Below are 18839 nucleotides of genomic sequence, written 5' to 3'. Positions count from 1 at the left end.
CTCCTGCAGGGTTTCCGCGCCTGGCTGCGGTTGCAGGCAGGTGACTGGGTTTGATCAACCAGTGGCCTGATCCAATGGGGGGTGAGAGGGGATACTAGGGGAGCTGGACCAATGGTCTGATCCAGTGTGGCAGGCGGAGGGATACCAGCCATGGTCTGATGCAATGGGGCTGGAGGAGGGGATACCAGCCATGGTCTGATGCAATGGGGCTGGAGGAGGGGATACCAGCCATGGTCTGATGCAGTGGGGCTGGAGGAGGGGATACCAGCCGTGGTCTGATGCAGTGGGGCAGGAGGAGGGGATACCAGCCGTGGTCTGATGCAGTGGGGCAGGAGGAGGGGATACCAGCCGTGGTCTGATGCAGTGGGGCAGGAGGAGGGGATACCAGCCGTGGTCTGATGCAGTGGGGCAGGAGGAGGGGATACCAGTCGTGGTCTGATGCAGTGGGGCAGGAGGGGGGGATACCAGCCGTGGTCTGATGCAATGGGGCAGGAGGAGGGGATACCAGCCGTGGTCTGATGCAATGGGGCAGGAGGAGGGGATACCAGCCGTGGTCTGATGCAATGGGGCAGGAGGGGGGGGATACCAGCCGTGGTCTGAGGCAATGGGGCAGGAGGAGGGGATACCAGCCGTGGTCTGATGCAATGGGGCAGGAGGGGGGGATACCAGCCATGGTCTGAGGCAATGGGGCAGGAGGAGGGGATACCAGCCATGGTCTGATGCAGTGGGGCAGGAGGAGGGGATACCAGCCATGGTCTGATGCAATGGGGCAGGAGGGGGGATACCAGCAATGGTCTGATCTAGTGAAGCAGGAGGAGGGGATACCAGCCATGGTCTGATGCAATGGGGCAGGAGGGGGGATACCAGCCATGGTCTGATGCAATGGGGCAGGAGGAGGAGATACCAGACTAGCTGCCCAGTGGCCTGTTCTACGGTGGCAAGCCCTGTGCACCTGGGGGCTACCTAGGGTTGCCAACTTTCTAATGGCTGAAAACCGAATACCCTTGTCCCGCCCCCGGCTCCACCTCTTCCCTGGGGCCCCGCCCCCTGCCTCCACCACTCGCTCCCCACCCCCACCCCAGGACTCACCTGCTGGGTGCAGAGCCAGGCTGGGGGGAACTGACGCGGAGCCTGCCCAATCGGGGCAGGTCAGGGGTCAGTCCCCGTAGCCAGGGGCCGGGCAATCGGGGCATGGTGGAGCAGAAGGGGGGTGGCCAGGATCCTCCCCCCACCCCCGGACGGTGGCACCTACCTCTTGCAGCCCGGTCTGGAAGCCAGCCACTGCTCCCCCTCCAGCATCATCAGCGGAGCAGAGGCTGCTCTTCCCACCCCCCAGTGGCGGGGGCCGGTTACTGCAGCCAACTGGACTTTGAGCCTCCGGTCAGCTCGCTGCCCGGTTCCCGGTTTCGACCGGACACCTGGCAACTGCTATGGAAGGCGCGGCTCCCTGATCGGCCCATAGCGAGGGTCCCTGCGGGTCCGGGTTGGAGCTCACTAGTGGCGTGGGGGGGGAGCAGCTTGCCCTGCCCCTGCCCCAACACTGCGGATAAATAGGGGGCTTCACCATTGTCCCCCCATCACACCATTGTCCCCCCCTATCAATGCAGCAGTTCCCAGGGGCGGGGGTTCCCAGGGTCTTTCCCGTTGCTGACCCCGCCCGCATCCCACCCACAGGTGGCCGATAAATATGGCAGCCCGCGGCACCGTCTGAGATCCCCGCTGCACGCCACCCTGCAGGTCTCCTCTCCCCTCTCCGGCTCCTCCCCCTTCCTCCGCGCCACCGAGTTCTCCTTCGACGCCTCCGTGGTCAGGAGGACACTGGAGGAGGACGAGCAGCCTTCGTCCCCGCTGATCCGCTACCGGCCCCTGACCAACGCTTCCTCCCAAGAGGCCTTGGGATGCATCCCCACCAGCTCGCCCCCCAAGTCGTGCCACAGCTCGGACAGCTCGCCCATCTACACCCGGAGGGACCGCCGGGCCGAGCGGCACAGTGAAGGTAATGGCTGCATGGGGGAGCCACCTTTACACAGGAAACCCTTCCACAGCATTACCTGCCCTGCTCCCTACAGCACCCCCTGCTGGGAGAGACTGGGGCCGGAGTAGCTGGCAGCTCTCCCCACAGCCAGCGCTCCTGCCCCTTTCTCTGCAGCAGGGCTGTGCAGTGCCCTAGCTAACAGCGAGGCCCCTCTGGATTGGGTCATGGGCTGCAATGTCCGAGTCCCAGTTGGTACCTGGTGGTACCTGGCAGGGCTGGGGGTCGGGGAGCCCATTTTTACAGAGCTGGGATTGCCTGTGCTTGGGAAGGGAAAACACCTTTGCGCTGAGCTGGAGAACTCCCCACGGCCCAGATCTCCCAGGCTTTCCCTTAAACTGGCCTGGGAGCTCCCTTGGCAGGACTCTGCTGGGGGGCCACTGCCAACTTCCGAGGGATCCCCGGGGCCTATCCCCACCTGCCCAGGGGACATTCTCCCAACGCCTTTGATCTCTCTCTGCCCCAGATGACACAAGCCCGTCAGAGCCTGCCAGCCCCACCATCGGGCTTGACAAGAAGACCCGGAGGAAGTTCCTGGATTTGGGGTGAGTCCCACGAACTCTGGAGGGGAAGCCCCTGCTGTCTGGGTAGGACCCACGTTACCATTGGTTCCCCGGCTGCCTATGCTCTGTGTCTTAGAATCATAGAATCATAGAATCTCAGGGTTGGAAGGGACCTCAGGAGGTCATCTAGTCCCACCCCCTGCTCAAAGCAGGACCAATTACCATCTAAATCATCCCAGCGAGGACTTTGTCAAGCCTGATCTTAAAAACCTCTAAGGATGGAGATTCCACCACCTCCCTAGGTAACCCATTCTAGTGCTTCACCACCCTCCTAGTGAAATAGTGTTTCCTAATATCCAACCTAGACCTCCCCCACTGCAACTTGAGACCATTACTCCTTGTTCTGTCATCTGGTACCACTGAGAACAGTCTAGATCCATCCTCTTCTGGAACCCCCTTTCAGGTAGTTGAAGGCTGCTATCAAATCCCCCCTCATTCTTCTCTTCTGCAGACTAAACAATCCCAGTTCCCTCAGCCTCTCCTCATAAGTCATGTGCTCCAGGCCCCTAATCATTTTTGTTGCCCTCCGCTGGACTCTTTCCAATTTTTCCACATCCTTCTTGTAGTGTGGGGCCCAAAACTGGACACAGTACTCCAGATGAGGCCTCACCAATGCCTAATAGAGGGGAATGATCACGTCCCTCGATCTGCTGGCAATGCCCCTACTTATACAGCCCAAAATGCCGTTAGCCTTCTTGGCAACAAGGGCACACTGTTGACTCATATCCAGCTTCTTGTCCACTGTAACCCCTAGGTCCTTTTCTGCAGAACTGCTGCCTAGCCACTTGGTCCCTAGTCTGTAGCAGTGAATGGGATTCTTTCATCCTAAGTTCAGGACTCTGCACTTGTCCTTGTTGAACCTCATCAGATTTCTTTTGGCCCAATCCTCTAATTTGTCTAGGTCCCTCTGTATCCGATCCCTATCCTCCAGCATATCTACCACTCCTCCCAGTTTAGTATCATCTGCAAACTTGCTGAGGGTGCAGTCCATGCCGTCCTCCAGATCATTAATGAAGATATTGAACAAAACCGGCCCCAGGACCGACCCTTGGGGCACTCCACTTGAAACCGGCTGCCAACTAGACATGGAGCCACATCTCCCAGGGATCAAGGGAGGTCGGGGGTGGGGGTGGATGGATAGAGGGGCATCTATGGGGAGGGACAGACAGACAGATGCCTGGCTGGCTGGCTGGATAGATAGAAGGGTATGTATGGGGATGGATAGAGGTGTGCGGGGGGATAGATGGATGGATGAAATGTATGTATGGGGACAGACAGACGGATAGATAGAGGGGTGTGTATGGGGATAGATAGATAGATAGAGGGGTGTGTATGGGGATAGATAGATAGATAGAGGGGTGGGTATGGGGTTTGGATGGGTGAATGGATAGAGGGGTGGGTATGGGGTTTGGATGGGTGAATGGATAGGGGGTGGGTATGGGGTTTGGATTGGTGAATGGATAGAGGGGTGGGTATGGGGTTTAGATGGATGGATAGAGGTGTGGGGGACACACAGACAGATGGATAGAGAGGTTGGTATGGGGATGGATGGGTTAATGGATAGAGGGGTGGGTATGGGGTTTGGATGGGTGAATGCATAGAGGGTAGGTATGAGTTTGGATGGATGGATAGAGGTGGGGGGACACAGACAGATGGATAGAGGGGTGAGTATGGGGATGGATGGGTGAATGGATAGGGGATGGGTATGGGGTTTGGATGGGTGAATGGAGGTGGGGGGGACACAGACAGATGGATAGAGGGGTGGGTATGGGGATAGATGGGTGAATGGATAGACGGGTGGGTATAGGGTTTGGATGGATGGATAGAGGTTGGCGGGACACACAGACATATGGATAGGGGGTGGGTATGGGGATGGATGGGTGAATGGATAGGGGGGTGGGTATGGGGTTTGGATGGGTGAATGGATAGAGGGGTGGGTATGGGGTTTGGATGGATGGATAGAGGTGTGGGGGACACACAGACAGATGGATAGAGGGGTGGGTATGGGGATGGATGGGTGAATGGATAGAGGGGTGGGTATGGGGATGGATGGGTGAATGGATAGAGGGTGTGTATGGGGTTTGGATGGATGGATAGAGGTGGGGGGACACACAGACAGATGGATAGAGGGGTGGGTATGGGGATGGATGGGTGAATGGATAGAGGGGTGGGTATGGGGTTTGGATGGGTGAATGGATAGGGGGTGGGTATGGGGTTTGGATGGGTGAATGGATAGAGGGGTGGGTATGGGGTTTGGATGGGTGAATGGATAGAGGTGGGGGGGGACACAGACAGATGGATAGAGGGGTGGGTATGGGGATAGATGGGTGAATGGATGGGGGTGGGTATGGGGTTTGGATGAGTGAATGGATAGACGGGTGGGTATGGGGTTTGGATGGATGGATAGAGGTGGGGGGGGACACAGACAGATGGATAGAGGGGTGGGTATGGGGATGGATGGGTGAATGGATAGAGGGGTGGGTATGGGGTTTGGATGGGTGAATGGATAGGGGGTGGGTATGGGGTTTGGATGGGTGAATGGATAGAGGGGTGGGTATGGGGTTTGGATGGATGGATAGAGGTGGGGGGACACACAGACAGATGGATAGAGGGGTGGGTATGGGGATGGATGGGTGAATGGATAGAGGGGTGTGTATGGGGTTTGGATGGATAGATTCTCTGCTGTCTAAATTTTTCTTTTGATCCTGCTGCCCTGTCCTCACCCTCCTCTGATCTGCCCCCCTGTGTGCCCGGTGCCCATCTCTCCCCAGCCCACAGGCGCCCCCACCCCCCAGCATGCCACTAACGAGCCTCCTCTCTCTCTGCCGCAGGGTGACCCTGAGACGAGCCTCTTCCAGCAAAAGCAGGAAAGAGAAGGGGAGCAACCGGTTGTCCATGGGGAGCAGGTGGGGAGCTGCCAGCCTCCCCCGAACCCTGAGCTTCTCGCAAGCCACAGCCAACAACATCTCCCTGAACCCCACAATCACACCCACCCCCTCCTGCCCTGCCTTCCTCAGTGGGTCCCGTTCACCCGCTTGGCTTTTCTATCGCCAGGGGGCACTCGGCCGTCCCCACCTCCCGAGGAACGCGCCCACCCCTCTGCCCTGACAAGCAAGGAACTCAGCCTGGTCTCCAAAGACCCGGGTGACTTGTCAAGGGCCCCGGAGCAGCTGAGACCCAGAGAGGGAGAGACAGGGAGGTGCGGCTGGGAGAATGTGTTCACTTTCAGTGATGGAGCTGGGGTGCACGGAGCCGCAAGGAGAGGAACAGAGAGAGCTCGATACGCTCAAGAGGCGGAGAGATGAGAAACTGGCAGAGAGGGGAGATAGATAGAGGACTTGGGGGATGGTCTGGGTGCCCTGGATAGATCCAGACCCGGGCTGGGCTCAGTGGGGTGGAGTCTGGTCACATCTGGCAGCTCAGATGCTCTGGGGAGCCCGGCCCCCCTGCTGGCCCCCTGGGAGCAAGGGGAGCGAGGGTGCTAACCCGCCTGCCGGCTCTTTCCCCAGGGAGCTGGCGGAGGGCTCCAGCCGCTCGTCCGTGTCCCCGTTCATGCCCTTCTCCTGGTTCATGGACAGTGGGAAGGGCTCGGCCTCGTCCGGCAGCACCGTCTCCCCGACCCGCTCACCCAAGAGGGAGGGCTTAAGCCCCAAGAAATCTGCCTCCCAGGTCAGTACCCATCCCCGCCTCACCCTGTAGGGCCGGGGGCGGCGCTGCCCGGGGGGCGGGGCCATAGTCCTGTCATGACCCTTTGCAGGGCAGGCCCCTCGTTCACACCTTGGGTTACCACCTGGCTGGTACTTGATCATTTTGGCCGGTTTTTTAATGGCTTTGCCAGTGGCCAGAATAATCATTGAATCCGCTGGTTTTTTCACATGGGTGTAAAGATTTGCATTGTTCTCACCTGACCCTGGGCTAGCCAAGGGTCAAAGTTTCTGGCACCAGCTAAAGATGCTGCCGGGTTCCCCCGGCTGCAGTGTGAGTGAGACAAGGACGTTCTCCATCTTTTCTCCCTAGAGAGTCAGTGGCTCTTGGGGGGTGGGGGGTGGAGTTGCCTTCGTGGGCGGGGTGCCGGGTTTTTGGCAGTGTTTTGCACCCTGCTTATGTCTTGGCCTTTCCCTGCGGGCAGGACTCCACCCTGAGCGACGACTCCACCCCACCCAGCAGCAGCCCCAAGACGCTGAGCAGCGGTGCCAGCGAGACGAAATGCTCCTACCCCTACCACACGCTGTCCCAGTCCTCCGACGAGGTGAGCCCGCCGGGGCGGCGGCGGGGGGCAGCCTGGGGGAGCCGGTCGGCCAAATCCGACGGCAAGGGGGCTTTCGCCGCTCCACTCCCGGGCCCCAGGGCTGGGGTGACGCCGTCCATGGGCCCCATGGAGTTGCAGATCCTTTGCCAGGCCTGGGGCAGGGGGTGTCTCGGGGCTGACGGGTGTTGAAAGAGAAACTCTCAGCGACATTAAAAGTGCAGTTACCTACGGGAACCGGCCCCCGAGGGGTGGGAAGAGCAGCTGGAGCCTGAGGGGGGGTGGGGGGGGCTCGGCTAGCAGCAGCTGCTCTCCCCTACCCCCAGGCTGACGGAGAGAACTTGGAGGGACTGGCGCCATCTGGGGTGTGTGTGTTTAACCTGTCTTCCCCTTACCCCAGCTGTGCCTCGATTTCCCCAGCCCAGTTCCTCGCTCCAGGGGACCCCCCTGCCCCACTGTGCCCCAATTTCCCCAGCCCCTCACTCTGGGGACCCCCCTGCCATGCCCGGCTGTGCCCTGATTAGGCAGGGTCCGCGTCAGTTCCTCCCAGCCCAGCTCTGCAGGCCGCAGGTGAGTCCCGGGAGATGTGGGAGTGAGCGAGGGGGGCAGGGGTGGACAGCGAGCGATGGGTGTGTGGGGGGAACAGGCGGGGCCTCAGAGGAAGGGGCGGGGCGGGGGGTGGGGCTTCACAGGGAAGGGGCGGGAGAGAGGTGTTCCGTTTTCAGGGATTAGAAAGTTGGCCCGGATTCACCTGTGGCCTGCAGAGCCGGGCTGGGAGGAACTTCTGAAGGATCCCTGCTGGGGCGCCCTGACTGGGGGGGGGCGGTAACCCCCACTGGTGCTCACCCCCCCTCTTTCTGCCCCCTGCAGTTCCTGGATGAGCCCCTCAGCGCGGCCACCAGCTGGAGCAGCCAGCAAGTGGGCCAGTGGCTGGAGAGCCTGAACCTGGAGCAGTACGTGGGCGAGTTCGCAGCCCGCGAGGTGGACGGGCAGCAGCTGCTGCAGCTGGATGGAGCCAAGCTGAAGGTAGGGGTGGAGGTGGGGGGCCTGCCCCGCGGCTCCTGGGTCCTGCGGCAGCTGCGAGCGGGGCTCCGGGGTCGGCCCTTGCGCCCTGCAGACATCCCTCCCCCAGGGGGGTTTGGGGCGGCATTGCCTTCCCCCAGCAAGAGGGACCAATCCCTTTGATGTACTGGGGCAGGAGGGAGGATGCTGGCCTGGGGGCCCTGATGGGCCAATGGCTACTGATCTAGATGGGCCATCCCACCGGGCTACTCGAGGAGTTAATCCAATTCCCCCTTCGTTAGCGTCCCATTCAGGAGCCCCCAGCACCCTTCCCTGGAGCCCATCTCTCCCCAGCCGGGTGCTGCTCCAGGCAGGTGGGGGTGGGAAGGGCCGTGGTTGTAACCCTGAGGCAACCCCCCCGACGCACACCACGCCCCGTTGCCTCCTCCAGGCCCTCGGCGTCAGCAGCTCCACCGACCGGGCCCTGCTGAAACGGAAGCTGAAGGACCTGAGCGTGGCGGTGGAGAAGGAGCGGAAAGCCCAGGAGAAGGTGGAGAAGCAGAGGGAGAAGCAGAAGCAGAAGAAGAAAGAGCAGGAACCGCAGCGGAGGAGTTAGGGAGGGCGAGTTGGCACACGGCTCCCGGCACGGGGAGGGACAGAAGGAGACCGCCCCCGCTCAGGCGAGGGGGAATCGGGCGTACGGACCGGGAGACACACCGGACCCCACAGGGGATCAGCCCAGGTGCCAGTCTTTGGCTTGGGGCGGCACCGCCACGGAGCCCGGACCTTCCAGCCGCCTCCTGGATCCCTGCTGGCCCCAGTAGATGAGCAAACCCCTCCCCCACGCTGCCCATCCACTCCGCCACGCACGGGGCTCCTGGCACTGCTGGACCCGGCCCCACAGCTGGCTAGCGGTTGGCACCCACCCGTGGGCTGCAGCTGGCGCGGCTTCCCCCTCCCGGCTTCCCTGCTGACCTCCGTCTGCTCCCGATCGGTTCCAGTCACCGAGGCGCCTTCCTGCTCCATGCTGATCGGCTGTCCTACCTCACCGGCCCCCCGTTTCCCTTAGCCCATGGGCACCACTGCTGCTCCCCACTCCCTCCTGAAAATGACGGCTCGGCCCCGATGGGCCCGCAGGACGAAGATAGTGCATGGCGTTACCCCTCCCCCACCCACAAGCGATCCCGGGTTGCGCTTGAGGTCCCCGGGCACCCTCCAGGGGCCAGGATCGACACAGCCCGGACTAGCAGGGCCCAGCCAATTTATTCCGAGAGCACAGACACCGACCCAGGGAGAAACCACGAAGGAAATAAAACCGATTGCAACCAGCCCCCCCGGGGTCCTCCCTGCGCCACGCACCCACCCCTGCGTTCCGCAGGCTGGGGGCCGGGAATGGGGCGAGGTGGTGACCTGCCCTGGGAAGCAAAGTAGGCCCTTCTCTAGGGCAGCCGAAGAGCGCGGGGAGGAAGGGGGTGAGGCTGGATTCTCAGGGGCAGCAGCATCCACCACCTCTAGGGGGTGCTGCTCCCTGGCTGTGCTCGTGGGAACGCTGGGGTCCACTCGGCGCGCTAGGAGTGGCGGAGAACTAGCGGGAGCCAGGCTTATAAAGCCCGGGGGGTTGAGAAGGGATTTTTAGTCAGACGCGTTGAATTACTGTTATTTCCATCCTAGCCTCTATTAACTCCAATGCCTACCCCACCTTGCGGAGAAAGGACTTCTTTGTTAAGGTGCAGCACCTCCCGGCCCCTGCACCTAAGGTAGCAGAGCTCCTGGTAGAGGGCAGCTGTGGCGTGTCAACCCCTAACCTGTGGTGCTTGAGCTACCAGAAGCCGGCCCCAACGCTCTGCCTGGCGAAGGGTAAGACAAGAGGTGCCCAGAGACCGGGGCGTGTGAGCCAGCTGTGGGCAGCAGGCCAGGCGTTGGCCTCAGGCCACCAGCAGCCTGACCCTTGTCAAGTTTCCTGAAGCTCTCAGCGCCCAGGGAGATTTTAAGGCGGGGAATGAGGCAGCGTTGGGGCTGTCGAGGGGATGCGCCACCCAAGCAGAGGGGCAGCTGGGGGCAAGGTTGACAATTCAGCTGGTGGGTGCCGGAGAAGGAGAGATGCCCGAGGGGGAGCAGGCAGGCCCTTGACACCGAGAACAAGCAGCGTTTGTGATGGCGAATGGGTAGCCGGGGGCCCCAACTCTCTCCAAGCATTGCAGGGGCAGAGGGGCTGCTCGCGGGGGGGGGGCTGTTTTGCGGCAGCAAGCACTGGAGCTAGGGGAGAAGCGGCGTGCTCAGGGGAGCGGCGGAGCGGAGGCGAGCTGGGGCAGGGGGCTGCCGGTGGGTGCTGAGCACCCACCAATTTTTGCCCGTGGGTGCTCCAGCCCCAGAGCACCTCTGGAGTTGGCGTCTATGGCCTGTACCCTGCACTACAGCCTCCGCTCTGGGCTGCTGGCTGGGAGCAGGGGCCTGCTCGGTGTGGCCGCCGTGTCTCCCCGGGGCTGGGGTGGACAGAGCGAGGGGAATCAGGGATTTCAGCAGCATCGGTTACCCTGGGGCAGGCAGGTAAGGAGGAGGCCGGGGCCAGGCCCAGGGCTGGGGGAGGTGGCATCGACCCTGCAGTGACCTGGCTGCATTTCAACAGCAGTGCTTTCCCCATCAGTCCCACGGGAAACCCAATCGCTCAGGCCAACCACACCGAGCTCAAACATTCATGGCCGGTGACTTGACACAGGCTGGACCCTCGCCCTAGCAGAGGGGCCTGCAGTACCCCACACCCACCACGAGAGGGCGGGGTGCACTCAGCAAACGTGAGCGAAAACACAGGCACGTTTAAAGCCGCGTAATTCTGAGTTGCCTGGGGGCGGGGTGCAGCCAGGCTCCCCCCTCCCCCCCAGTCAGGGCCCTGCTCCCCCATTGTGCTGGGCACTGCACACCCACAGCCCAAAGGGGCAGTCAATGCCCATTAAATAAGTGTTGCTGTGGGGAATGCAGCCAGCAGCGATCACCCCCCACCTCGCTTCCCCCCTGCAACACTACAGCCTTGTGCCAGGGTACAAGAACCCTGGCAAGCAGGGGGGCGGCAGGACACCTGGTTTCTATTCCTGGCCCTGGGCAGGAGTGTGGCCTAGTGGTCAGAGCAAAGGGGGGGCAGGGGAGTGTGTAGAACTCAGGACTCCTGGGTTCTTTTTGCGACCCGTGCCCTCTTTTCGGAGCACATGGGGCCCTGGCTGGCAAATGGGGCTAATACGTAACAGAGGGGTGTGTTCAGCATTGAAACGCTTTGGGCCAACTGAAGTCTTTGGCTTAAAACAAAGATGGGTGGGGGAGCTGTAACGCCCGCCTGTGATTCGCAGCAGGGCAGCCTAGAGACACCGTAATAGGTCTTCTGGCTGTAAACCCTCCGGCAGCATTCGGGGGGTGAGGTGGGTGGGTCATGTTTATTAAACCTACCACAGCCCTTAAATCCTGGGCATGGGCAGGGGCAGTGTTACTAACTGGGGAGTCGTGGTTCTGCTTTCCTGAAACACCACGATTTGTTGTTAGTACTTAATCTCGGCTGCAAAAAGCCATGCGCCCCAGGCTGGGACAGATCCTTTGACGTGACCGCCACCACCCACAGGCCCTTGAAACCTCCCAGGACCTGTGCCGGGCTCTCCCCGCTCCAGCGCACAAGGCCCCACTTATTTTAGGAAACTCTGCCTGGAGACCGCAGCCGGGACCACGCCCGGCTTTAGCAAGACGCAGCCTTTGGCCTAGTGGGCGCTGCTCCAGCCCCGCGCTGCGGTGGGGTCTGCCAGCTGCTCTTTCCCTTCTTAGGACGGTGACTCAGCTGAGGGACAGGAGGGCGGTAAGGGCTGCGGGTCCCACCCCAGACTCAGCCGCTCCGTTCTGCCAGGGGAGCACCCTGCTCGGCTGGGGCTTTAAAGGGGATTTTTAAGTCTTTTAGTTAAAATAAGGGCACGTTTAGATGGCACTGCCCTTCCCCCCACCAAGAGCAGTGGCCCAGCCCCTCACGAGCAGGGGGAGAGCCCCACATCCAATCCCCCCTCTAAGGCATTCAGTCAGGGCTGCGCTACACCCCAGCTGTGGCTCTAAGCGTATAGCTTGCCTTACAGCGACGTGCCCCCCGCCCCGACGGGGGTGCTGATCCAGTGCTGGGAAGGTGCTTTCGCCCGGTACACATGGCAGGGACGATAATACAGCAGTGAGGCGCCTTGAGGCCGGTATAACTGCACCCACACTAGGGCATGCGCTGGCTGGCATAACTAGCCTAGTAATAAAAACCTCACGCGCCTCCCCGCTGGGTCTCGGGGTAAGAGGTCCAGGCCCCGGGCACATCAGGGCCCCACAGGAGTGAAGGGAAACCCGACAGCCAATGGAGCGGGTCCCAGGGACGGGGCTCACCTTCGCTCCCCCCCCCACCGTCCCCTCCAGCCAGCCGAGGCTGCGCTCAGCCACCCGCCCCAGCTGCCCAGAAGGGGCCCTGGGTGAAACCCGACCTGGGAGCCTGCCGCCTCAGTTTTAGAGTTGGCAAAGGCAGCAGGCGGCCTAGGGCCAGGCCCTCACTGTTCTATGGTCAACCCCTTAACGGAAGGGGGCCCGCTGGGGTGATCTGTGGAGCGGGGAGAGAGCCCTTCTCCCCAAGGAAGCTAGGTCCAGGGAGGCCTATGGGGAGAGGATGCAGAGCAGCTCGCTTGTACACGGCCCTGTTCACGTGCAGCCCAACGCGGGGGTCACTAGGTTTGCAGAGCACAGCCTGCCAACCCTCCCTCCCCCTCTGCCATTGGGTGACTGCTCACACAGTACATGCTGTCCCAGCCACCTCCCGCGGTTTTGCCTCCCCCGCGGCTGGGCAGGAGTCCTCTCAAGGGCACAGGGGAGGTGGTTTCCAGGGTCTGAAATGCAGTGTCAGCTCCCCGGAGCTTTGCGTCAACACGGCAGCTGCGCGCTGGGCGAGGGAAGCCGAGCGTGAGGCGCTCTCTGCTGCTCTGGCTACGGGCCTCGGCTCCTTTCCCTCCCACCAGGCTGGCTGGGCTCAGCCAGGTGGTGCCAGTGTGGGACCCTGCCACGGCAGGATAAACAAGGCCATGGAGCGCTCTGCAGAGCCAGACAGCTCCCTGCCTCGCAGGCCACGGCCAAGCAGACAGGGAAACCTGACCTCCAGGTCACTGCTCTGCAGAGAGCAGCGCATGGCCCCAGCCTGCACGGTGCCATGCTGGGAAACAGGAGGCCTGGCTTCCACTCTCAGCTCTGCCAGTGCCCTCCCTTGGGAATATCGTTCCAGGCTTGCTAGGAAGAGTCCCTTTGGCCAGGGATCTCAAAGCATTATGGGAAGCAGAGTGTCATCCTACTGCTGGTAAACTGGGGCAGTAACTTACCCGTGGCCACACAGCACGTCCTGAGGACCCAGGCATCCTGGTAGTATGACTATGAATCAGTTTTACTACAGCAGCATTGAGGTCCCCTTGTGCTGGGAGCTGCCTAGACATGGTAAGCCAGACCCTGCTCTGAAGAGCTTACACTCTAAATAGACACAGAGAAGGTGGGAGGGGAAACTGAGGCACGGGGCAGCGATATGATTTACCCAGCAGGTCAGGGGCAGTGCTGCGAACAGAACCCAGGGCTCCATCCAGTATGAAAGCCTACTTACCTTACAGATGTTTGAAAGGGTTAATTGGCTGTAGAGGTGATTGGATCCAGTTTTAACACTCCACTGACTAAGTGGTTTGGGCCCATGCAGAAGGCAGGGTGCGAAATCCACTGCCCGGGGGGGCAGGGGGTGTTTGCTGCACGCCGGGACCCCGCGAAGTGCAAAGAGACCACCACCAACACCAGGTCCGTTTTGGTCAATGTCATCTTTACGGATCAACAATGGGATGAACGCCACGACTTAACCCACCGTGTCTTGGGCAGAAACAGGGTTCTGCCCACAGCATAAAAATATATATCTGTGCAGATCCTTTCCAGAGAACATAAACGCATGCCATGGCAATCGATCACACGTGGGGCATGCAGGGCAGCGGTGTGAAGACACAGGGAGCAGTCGGGGCCGAGGGGAGCTCCCCGGCCAGGACAGAGACAGCTAGAGGGTCAGGAAGGCGGGAGGGAGGGGGGCAGAGAGAACAGGCTTCTCCAGAGCCCAGGCCTCAGACAACACGGACCAAGTTACAATCCCTCAGACCCTCACCAGATCAGCACCTGTCTCTGCCTTGCAGAGCAAACGCCTCCAGCTCGCCTCAGCCAGCGCCATACAGGGGGTGTGGGGGGAGGGGTCCCGAGTGCGGACAGACCCGGACAGCTGCTCTGAGCTGGAAAGAGGCACCGTAATGCCTCGTGTATAAGCACAGCCCAGAGAGATGGCTGCTGCACCCCATCTGGGAATCCGGGGGGACCCCACTGTGATCTCCTCCCCCAGGTGGTTGTTCTAATGCCTAGCCCCCCCCCACCCCAGCAGGGTAGGACTGAGGACAGCCCCCTCCCTTTCCCTTTGATGCCCTTCCACTGTCCCAGCTCAGGAAAGGGCAACCCTGGCACCTCCCGGCAGCCCCCTCGCCGCCCCCCGAGCATGGAGGCCCCCTTGCTCCCTGCACTTCCCCCGCACCACTCACGACACACCTAACTCTTCCCCCCACCTGGGGGCTGGTACTAGGGACCCACTGGCTGTTCTGGTGCCCAATCTGGACCCCACCCCCCACCCCACAGGTGCTCCAGCCCTGGCTCCCAACTTCCCCGGCCTAACAGACCAAGTGGGAGCCCGTGGCCCTCCTGGCTCTCTCTGCAGGGCCCCCATCCACCCCACACCTAAACCTACAAGGCTTCCCCACCTGCCCCCACATTTGAAACTCTTCGGCCAGGGGGCTGGTTTCCCCCGTAACCATAAAAGCCGTCTCCACAGCCTGACTCCTGTCCTCCCGCTCCCAGTGGCAAGTGGAGGCAAAGAACAGATCTCTGGTGAATAAGAGGATTATGGGTAAAACCCCCAACCACAGGGAATGCCCGGAGCCTGCCCGGCTCTCTCTAAGGTGAGGATGGGGGGAGCCCAGCAGACGCCGGGCAGTGGTGGGCATGGGCTACTGCACGCTACATACCGTAAAAAGAAAATCATTCCCGCTCCTGGGCGGAGCGTTAGCCAGACTGGTCAATAAGAAGAGTCCATCGCTCGAGTCCTTCCGATGTGGTTTTTGTGATGTGGATAGATTCTCCCGCCCCAAGCCCGCTGGTATCTCCATCTCTAAGCACCACCAGACACCCCCGGGGACCTAAGTCACCCGGTAGGTGGAGGTGTTCTTTGGTTCCGTACTGGGCACGCACCAGTCGTCCGCCTCCTGGATGGTCTGGTAATGGCGCCAGGCCGACTTGTTATACACGGGCAGCCTCTCCACGGACTCTGTCGACAAGGCCTGTGGGACGCAAGGCAGCCAGGTAACCGCATGTCAGCGGACAGGAGAAGTGCTCTCTCTGCAGTGAATCCTGCCCCCAAAGCCCCATGTCCTCCAAGCATCCTCCCAATGGCACGGCCAACCACTAGGAAGTAGCCCTAGGAGATCTCTGGTAGAATCTGGACAACAGTTCAAGACCAACCTCTGCTGTTTCCCTCCTGGTCCCTACTCAAGGCAGATTTCATGCCACGTGTTAGCCTGTAAAGTGCTTTGGAATCCTTCCAGACACAGGGCATCAGCAACGTTCTGCCCTCTTCTGAAGCCTTCCATCCAAGGAACCCAGGAGTCCTGGCTCCCAGGAGTCCTGGTTCCCAGGCCCCTGCTCTGACCAGTAGGTTCCCTTCTTGATACAAGAGTTTGATATCAAAGACTCTGCTAATGAAACCCTATGATTCTTCACTTCCATTTCCTGGCACCAAAGCGTGTGTGTTGGAATGCAATTTGCATTCAGAGAGGGGCAGGCAGGGGGGAAAGCAGTCTCTGCAGGTCAGATCTTGCATTCGTTTCCCCAGGGCTTTTAACTGGAGCTGGCTGAGAAAGGGAATCCCTTTCCCATGGACATTTTCACATTTCTGAAAAAGGTTCATCGTGCATTGGGATGAAATGTCAAGTCCGTGACATTTTTCACAGGGAAGGATTTAAAGACCGATTCCATTTTGGGACGCCCGAAAGGGAATTTTCCCAGCTGACCTCAGAGAAGGCGCCTGTCAATTTCACCTGTGAAACTGACAAGAGCCTTCCATGCCCAGCTGCTGGAGGGGCGGAGAGCCAGAGGGCTGTGTCACTCTGACAACCCCGAAGCTCTGGGAGCCAGCAAGGGGCTGCCTGGCCCCTAGAGCTTGGGGGAGGGAGAGGGGGGGGGAGAGAAGAGGCAGTGAAGCCTGCCTGTGTTTCAATAAAAGAATTTCACTAATTTTGTTGGAAAACTTTCAACCTGCTCTACTTCTAACTCCTCACCAGCTCCACAAGGAAGATTTTAATCACGTCTGGGTGGGTTTTTGCACGAAGGTCGGTCTGAATACAGTGCTTCTGGTGCCCTGCCCATGCACCAGCTAAGGACTGAAGCCAGGAGCAGTTGCATCAAGGGACTGTCTATATACTGAGGTTAGCTACAGCTGGGTGAATAAAAACCACGCATTTCTTTAATTGATCTAAATCACTTTTTAAAGTGTTCATCATTTTTATTTTATGTGTTGCTAGTTCTTTACTTCCCCCCCATAATTGGCCGTAGAGGATGTTTCTTCCCTTAATTAGCTTCCCGATTGTTGATAGAATTTCAGGTTTTACAAAGGTTTTTGTTCTACTAAAGTTTCACACACAAAATGTGCATCTGTGTTGAAAAAGACAGCACCAGGGCACCAACATCTATACCGTGAGAACCGCAAACTCTGGCACAACAGCGATCAGCAGATACCCCCGACTATGTTTGAAGCCAATATATTAAACTCCCACAAGTCAAGAAAGCTGAAATGCTTCAACCTGGCTAATATGCCTCCATCGGGGTTTGCGGTCAACGGCACGTGTGTTCTTGAATTATGTTGGCGCTGGGATTTTTCCAAAGCACCTAACTTTAGGCTCCTCTTTATTTTTGAAAATGTTGGCCTGTGTGTAGAACGAAGTCGTTGCGAATATTTGTATTGAATTGAAAGTCTAAATAACTTTTCATTGTTCACACCGCAGCAGTTTTGTTCTGAACGGACACAGATTTTGTGCAGTGTTGTTATAGCTTCCTACAGACCAGGACACACCATCTCAAAGCAGCACCAGCTCCTGCCAGAGCAACAGATGCAAAACCTGCCGACGTATCTCCATTGCTGCGATGATCAATACCCTCTCCAACACAATTGTCAAGATTCCTGGTCCTACACGCTACACGTGAGGTTCCTCATGCAGTGCTTCAAATGCCCCAACAACCACCACGAGGGTGAAACCAGACAATCACTACGCTCTTGAATGAACTCATGCAGAAAAGTGATAAAACTACCGTCCACGGGCAAACGCCACTTTTAATTTCCCCAATACTAATTTCTCCCTACTGTTACTCACCCCTTCTTGTCAACTGTCTGTAATGGGCCACTCTCTTACCACTTCAAAAGTTATTTCTCCTCCCTTGGTACCCTGCTGTTGATTTATCTCGTTAGAGTGACTTAACACTTGGTAAAGCAACCCACATCCTTTCATGTATTTATACCTCCTCCTGTATCTTTTACTTCATACATGTGATGAAGTGGGTTCTAGCCCTTGAAAGCTTATGCCCAAATAAATTTATTAGTCTCTAAGGTGCCACAAGGACTCCTAATTTTTTTTTTACTTTTCACAAAGCGATCACTCCAGATCTGATCTTACAATACTCATCCTCAAGGGAAATCTACACAACACCTTCAAAAGGTGAGCCTGGGACCTTAAATTCCTAACTCTGCTAGACATTCAAAACCATGGACTCCACGGGGTTTTATGGCTCATTACGACAATTTGTAACTCACCCACCCTACTGCCTGGCTAAACCTTAACTGCCCGCTTCAACCCCCTTACACAGAATAGCCTCACCCTCAACTGACAATTTCATTTCAAGTGGCCTCTACAACATGGGTAACCCCTTACGCTTAACAATCTGTCCCAACTTGTATTTAGCTCAGACTCTCTGATCTCCTTCCCCAGGCGTGAAGAAGAGATCTGTGTGGCTCTAAAACTTTTACCTTCCATCGATAAAAGCTGGTCTAATAAAAGATATTACCTCACCCACCTCGTCTCGCTCAAAAATTTTATGTCAATAAAATAAAAGTTTAATAAAGATACAATATTAGCCCGGATGCTGCAAATGCCTAGGCATGTACTTAACTGTAATCCCACTGAAGTCAATGAGATTAGGCAAGTGAGTAAAGTTACGTATCTCCTTAAACAGTCGCAGGATCCGGGTCTTGAATTTTACAAAACGGCTATAAGCCAAAAAAATTTGAAAATGTATGTACAAGATCCTAATTGTAGTGGCACCGGAGGAAAACAACAGTGTTTAAAATTTAGTGTGTGATAAAAAATATTCAAATTCACAGTTGCAATAGCACACGTTTTCCAATTAGCTTTTACAAAGCCGCCACCCGATTGAAACCTGATTTTAATACGATTATTAATATCGAAATGATTTAATAATAGTGTGACTTAAAACAGCTACTCACGAAGAGCAAAAAATCCCTGATGCAGACGAGCCCTTAGACGCCTAGCTCTGGAGTACAGGGGAGTCTAACGAGGAGTCCGTCAGTTACACATCACCTCTCAGCGTGACCCAACATGTAAATGACATCCCGAGAACCCGCTCCCATAGCCATGGGCAGGGCAGACTCAGACCCAAGCTCCTGCTCCGGTGGCTACCGGAGTCACCCTGGCTAGGTCACTGAACTTATTCAGGGATCGATCCTGAATGGAGACATGCTTGGGCTGAGAGACAGGTTGAGCCTTTGGGGGGTGAGGGGGGTCGAGTGAAGTGGCTAGGAACAGAGTGAAACTGACCCACGGAAACTTCACCAAGGAGGGACAGCATCAATGGGGACAAGGCTGTAAGATCTGGAGACTCCACC

At 58.4% G+C, this 18839-nt stretch overlaps 2 protein-coding genes across 2 annotated transcripts in view; one reads left to right on the top strand and one right to left on the bottom strand.

The window, feature by feature from the left end:
• PPP1R9B (protein phosphatase 1 regulatory subunit 9B) overlaps positions 1-14510 on the top strand; it is a 91717-nt gene extending 77207 nt beyond the window's left edge. The window contains exons 13-19 of the mRNA XM_065578065.1: positions 1675-1996; positions 2499-2577; positions 5427-5501; positions 6105-6264; positions 6725-6844; positions 7712-7867; positions 8295-14510. Coding sequence (XP_065434137.1) covers positions 1675-1996; positions 2499-2577; positions 5427-5501; positions 6105-6264; positions 6725-6844; positions 7712-7867; positions 8295-8459 — 1077 coding nt within the window. The 3' untranslated portion in view covers positions 8460-14510. The remainder of the gene's footprint in view (positions 1-1674; positions 1997-2498; positions 2578-5426; positions 5502-6104; positions 6265-6724; positions 6845-7711; positions 7868-8294) is intronic.
• Positions 13669-18839, bottom strand: part of PDK2 (pyruvate dehydrogenase kinase 2) — a 20185-nt gene continuing 15014 nt past the window's right edge. Inside the window, exon 11 of the mRNA XM_065577567.1 lies at positions 13669-15228. Within this exon, the coding sequence (XP_065433639.1) occupies positions 15088-15228 (141 nt within the window). The 3' untranslated portion in view covers positions 13669-15087. The remainder of the gene's footprint in view (positions 15229-18839) is intronic.

The sequence above is a fragment of the Chrysemys picta genome, chromosome 24 (genome assembly GCF_011386835.1).
Source record: "Chrysemys picta bellii isolate R12L10 chromosome 24, ASM1138683v2, whole genome shotgun sequence".
NCBI lineage: Eukaryota > Metazoa > Chordata > Testudines > Emydidae > Chrysemys > Chrysemys picta.
This window is presented reverse-complemented; position numbering and strand designations above follow the sequence as displayed.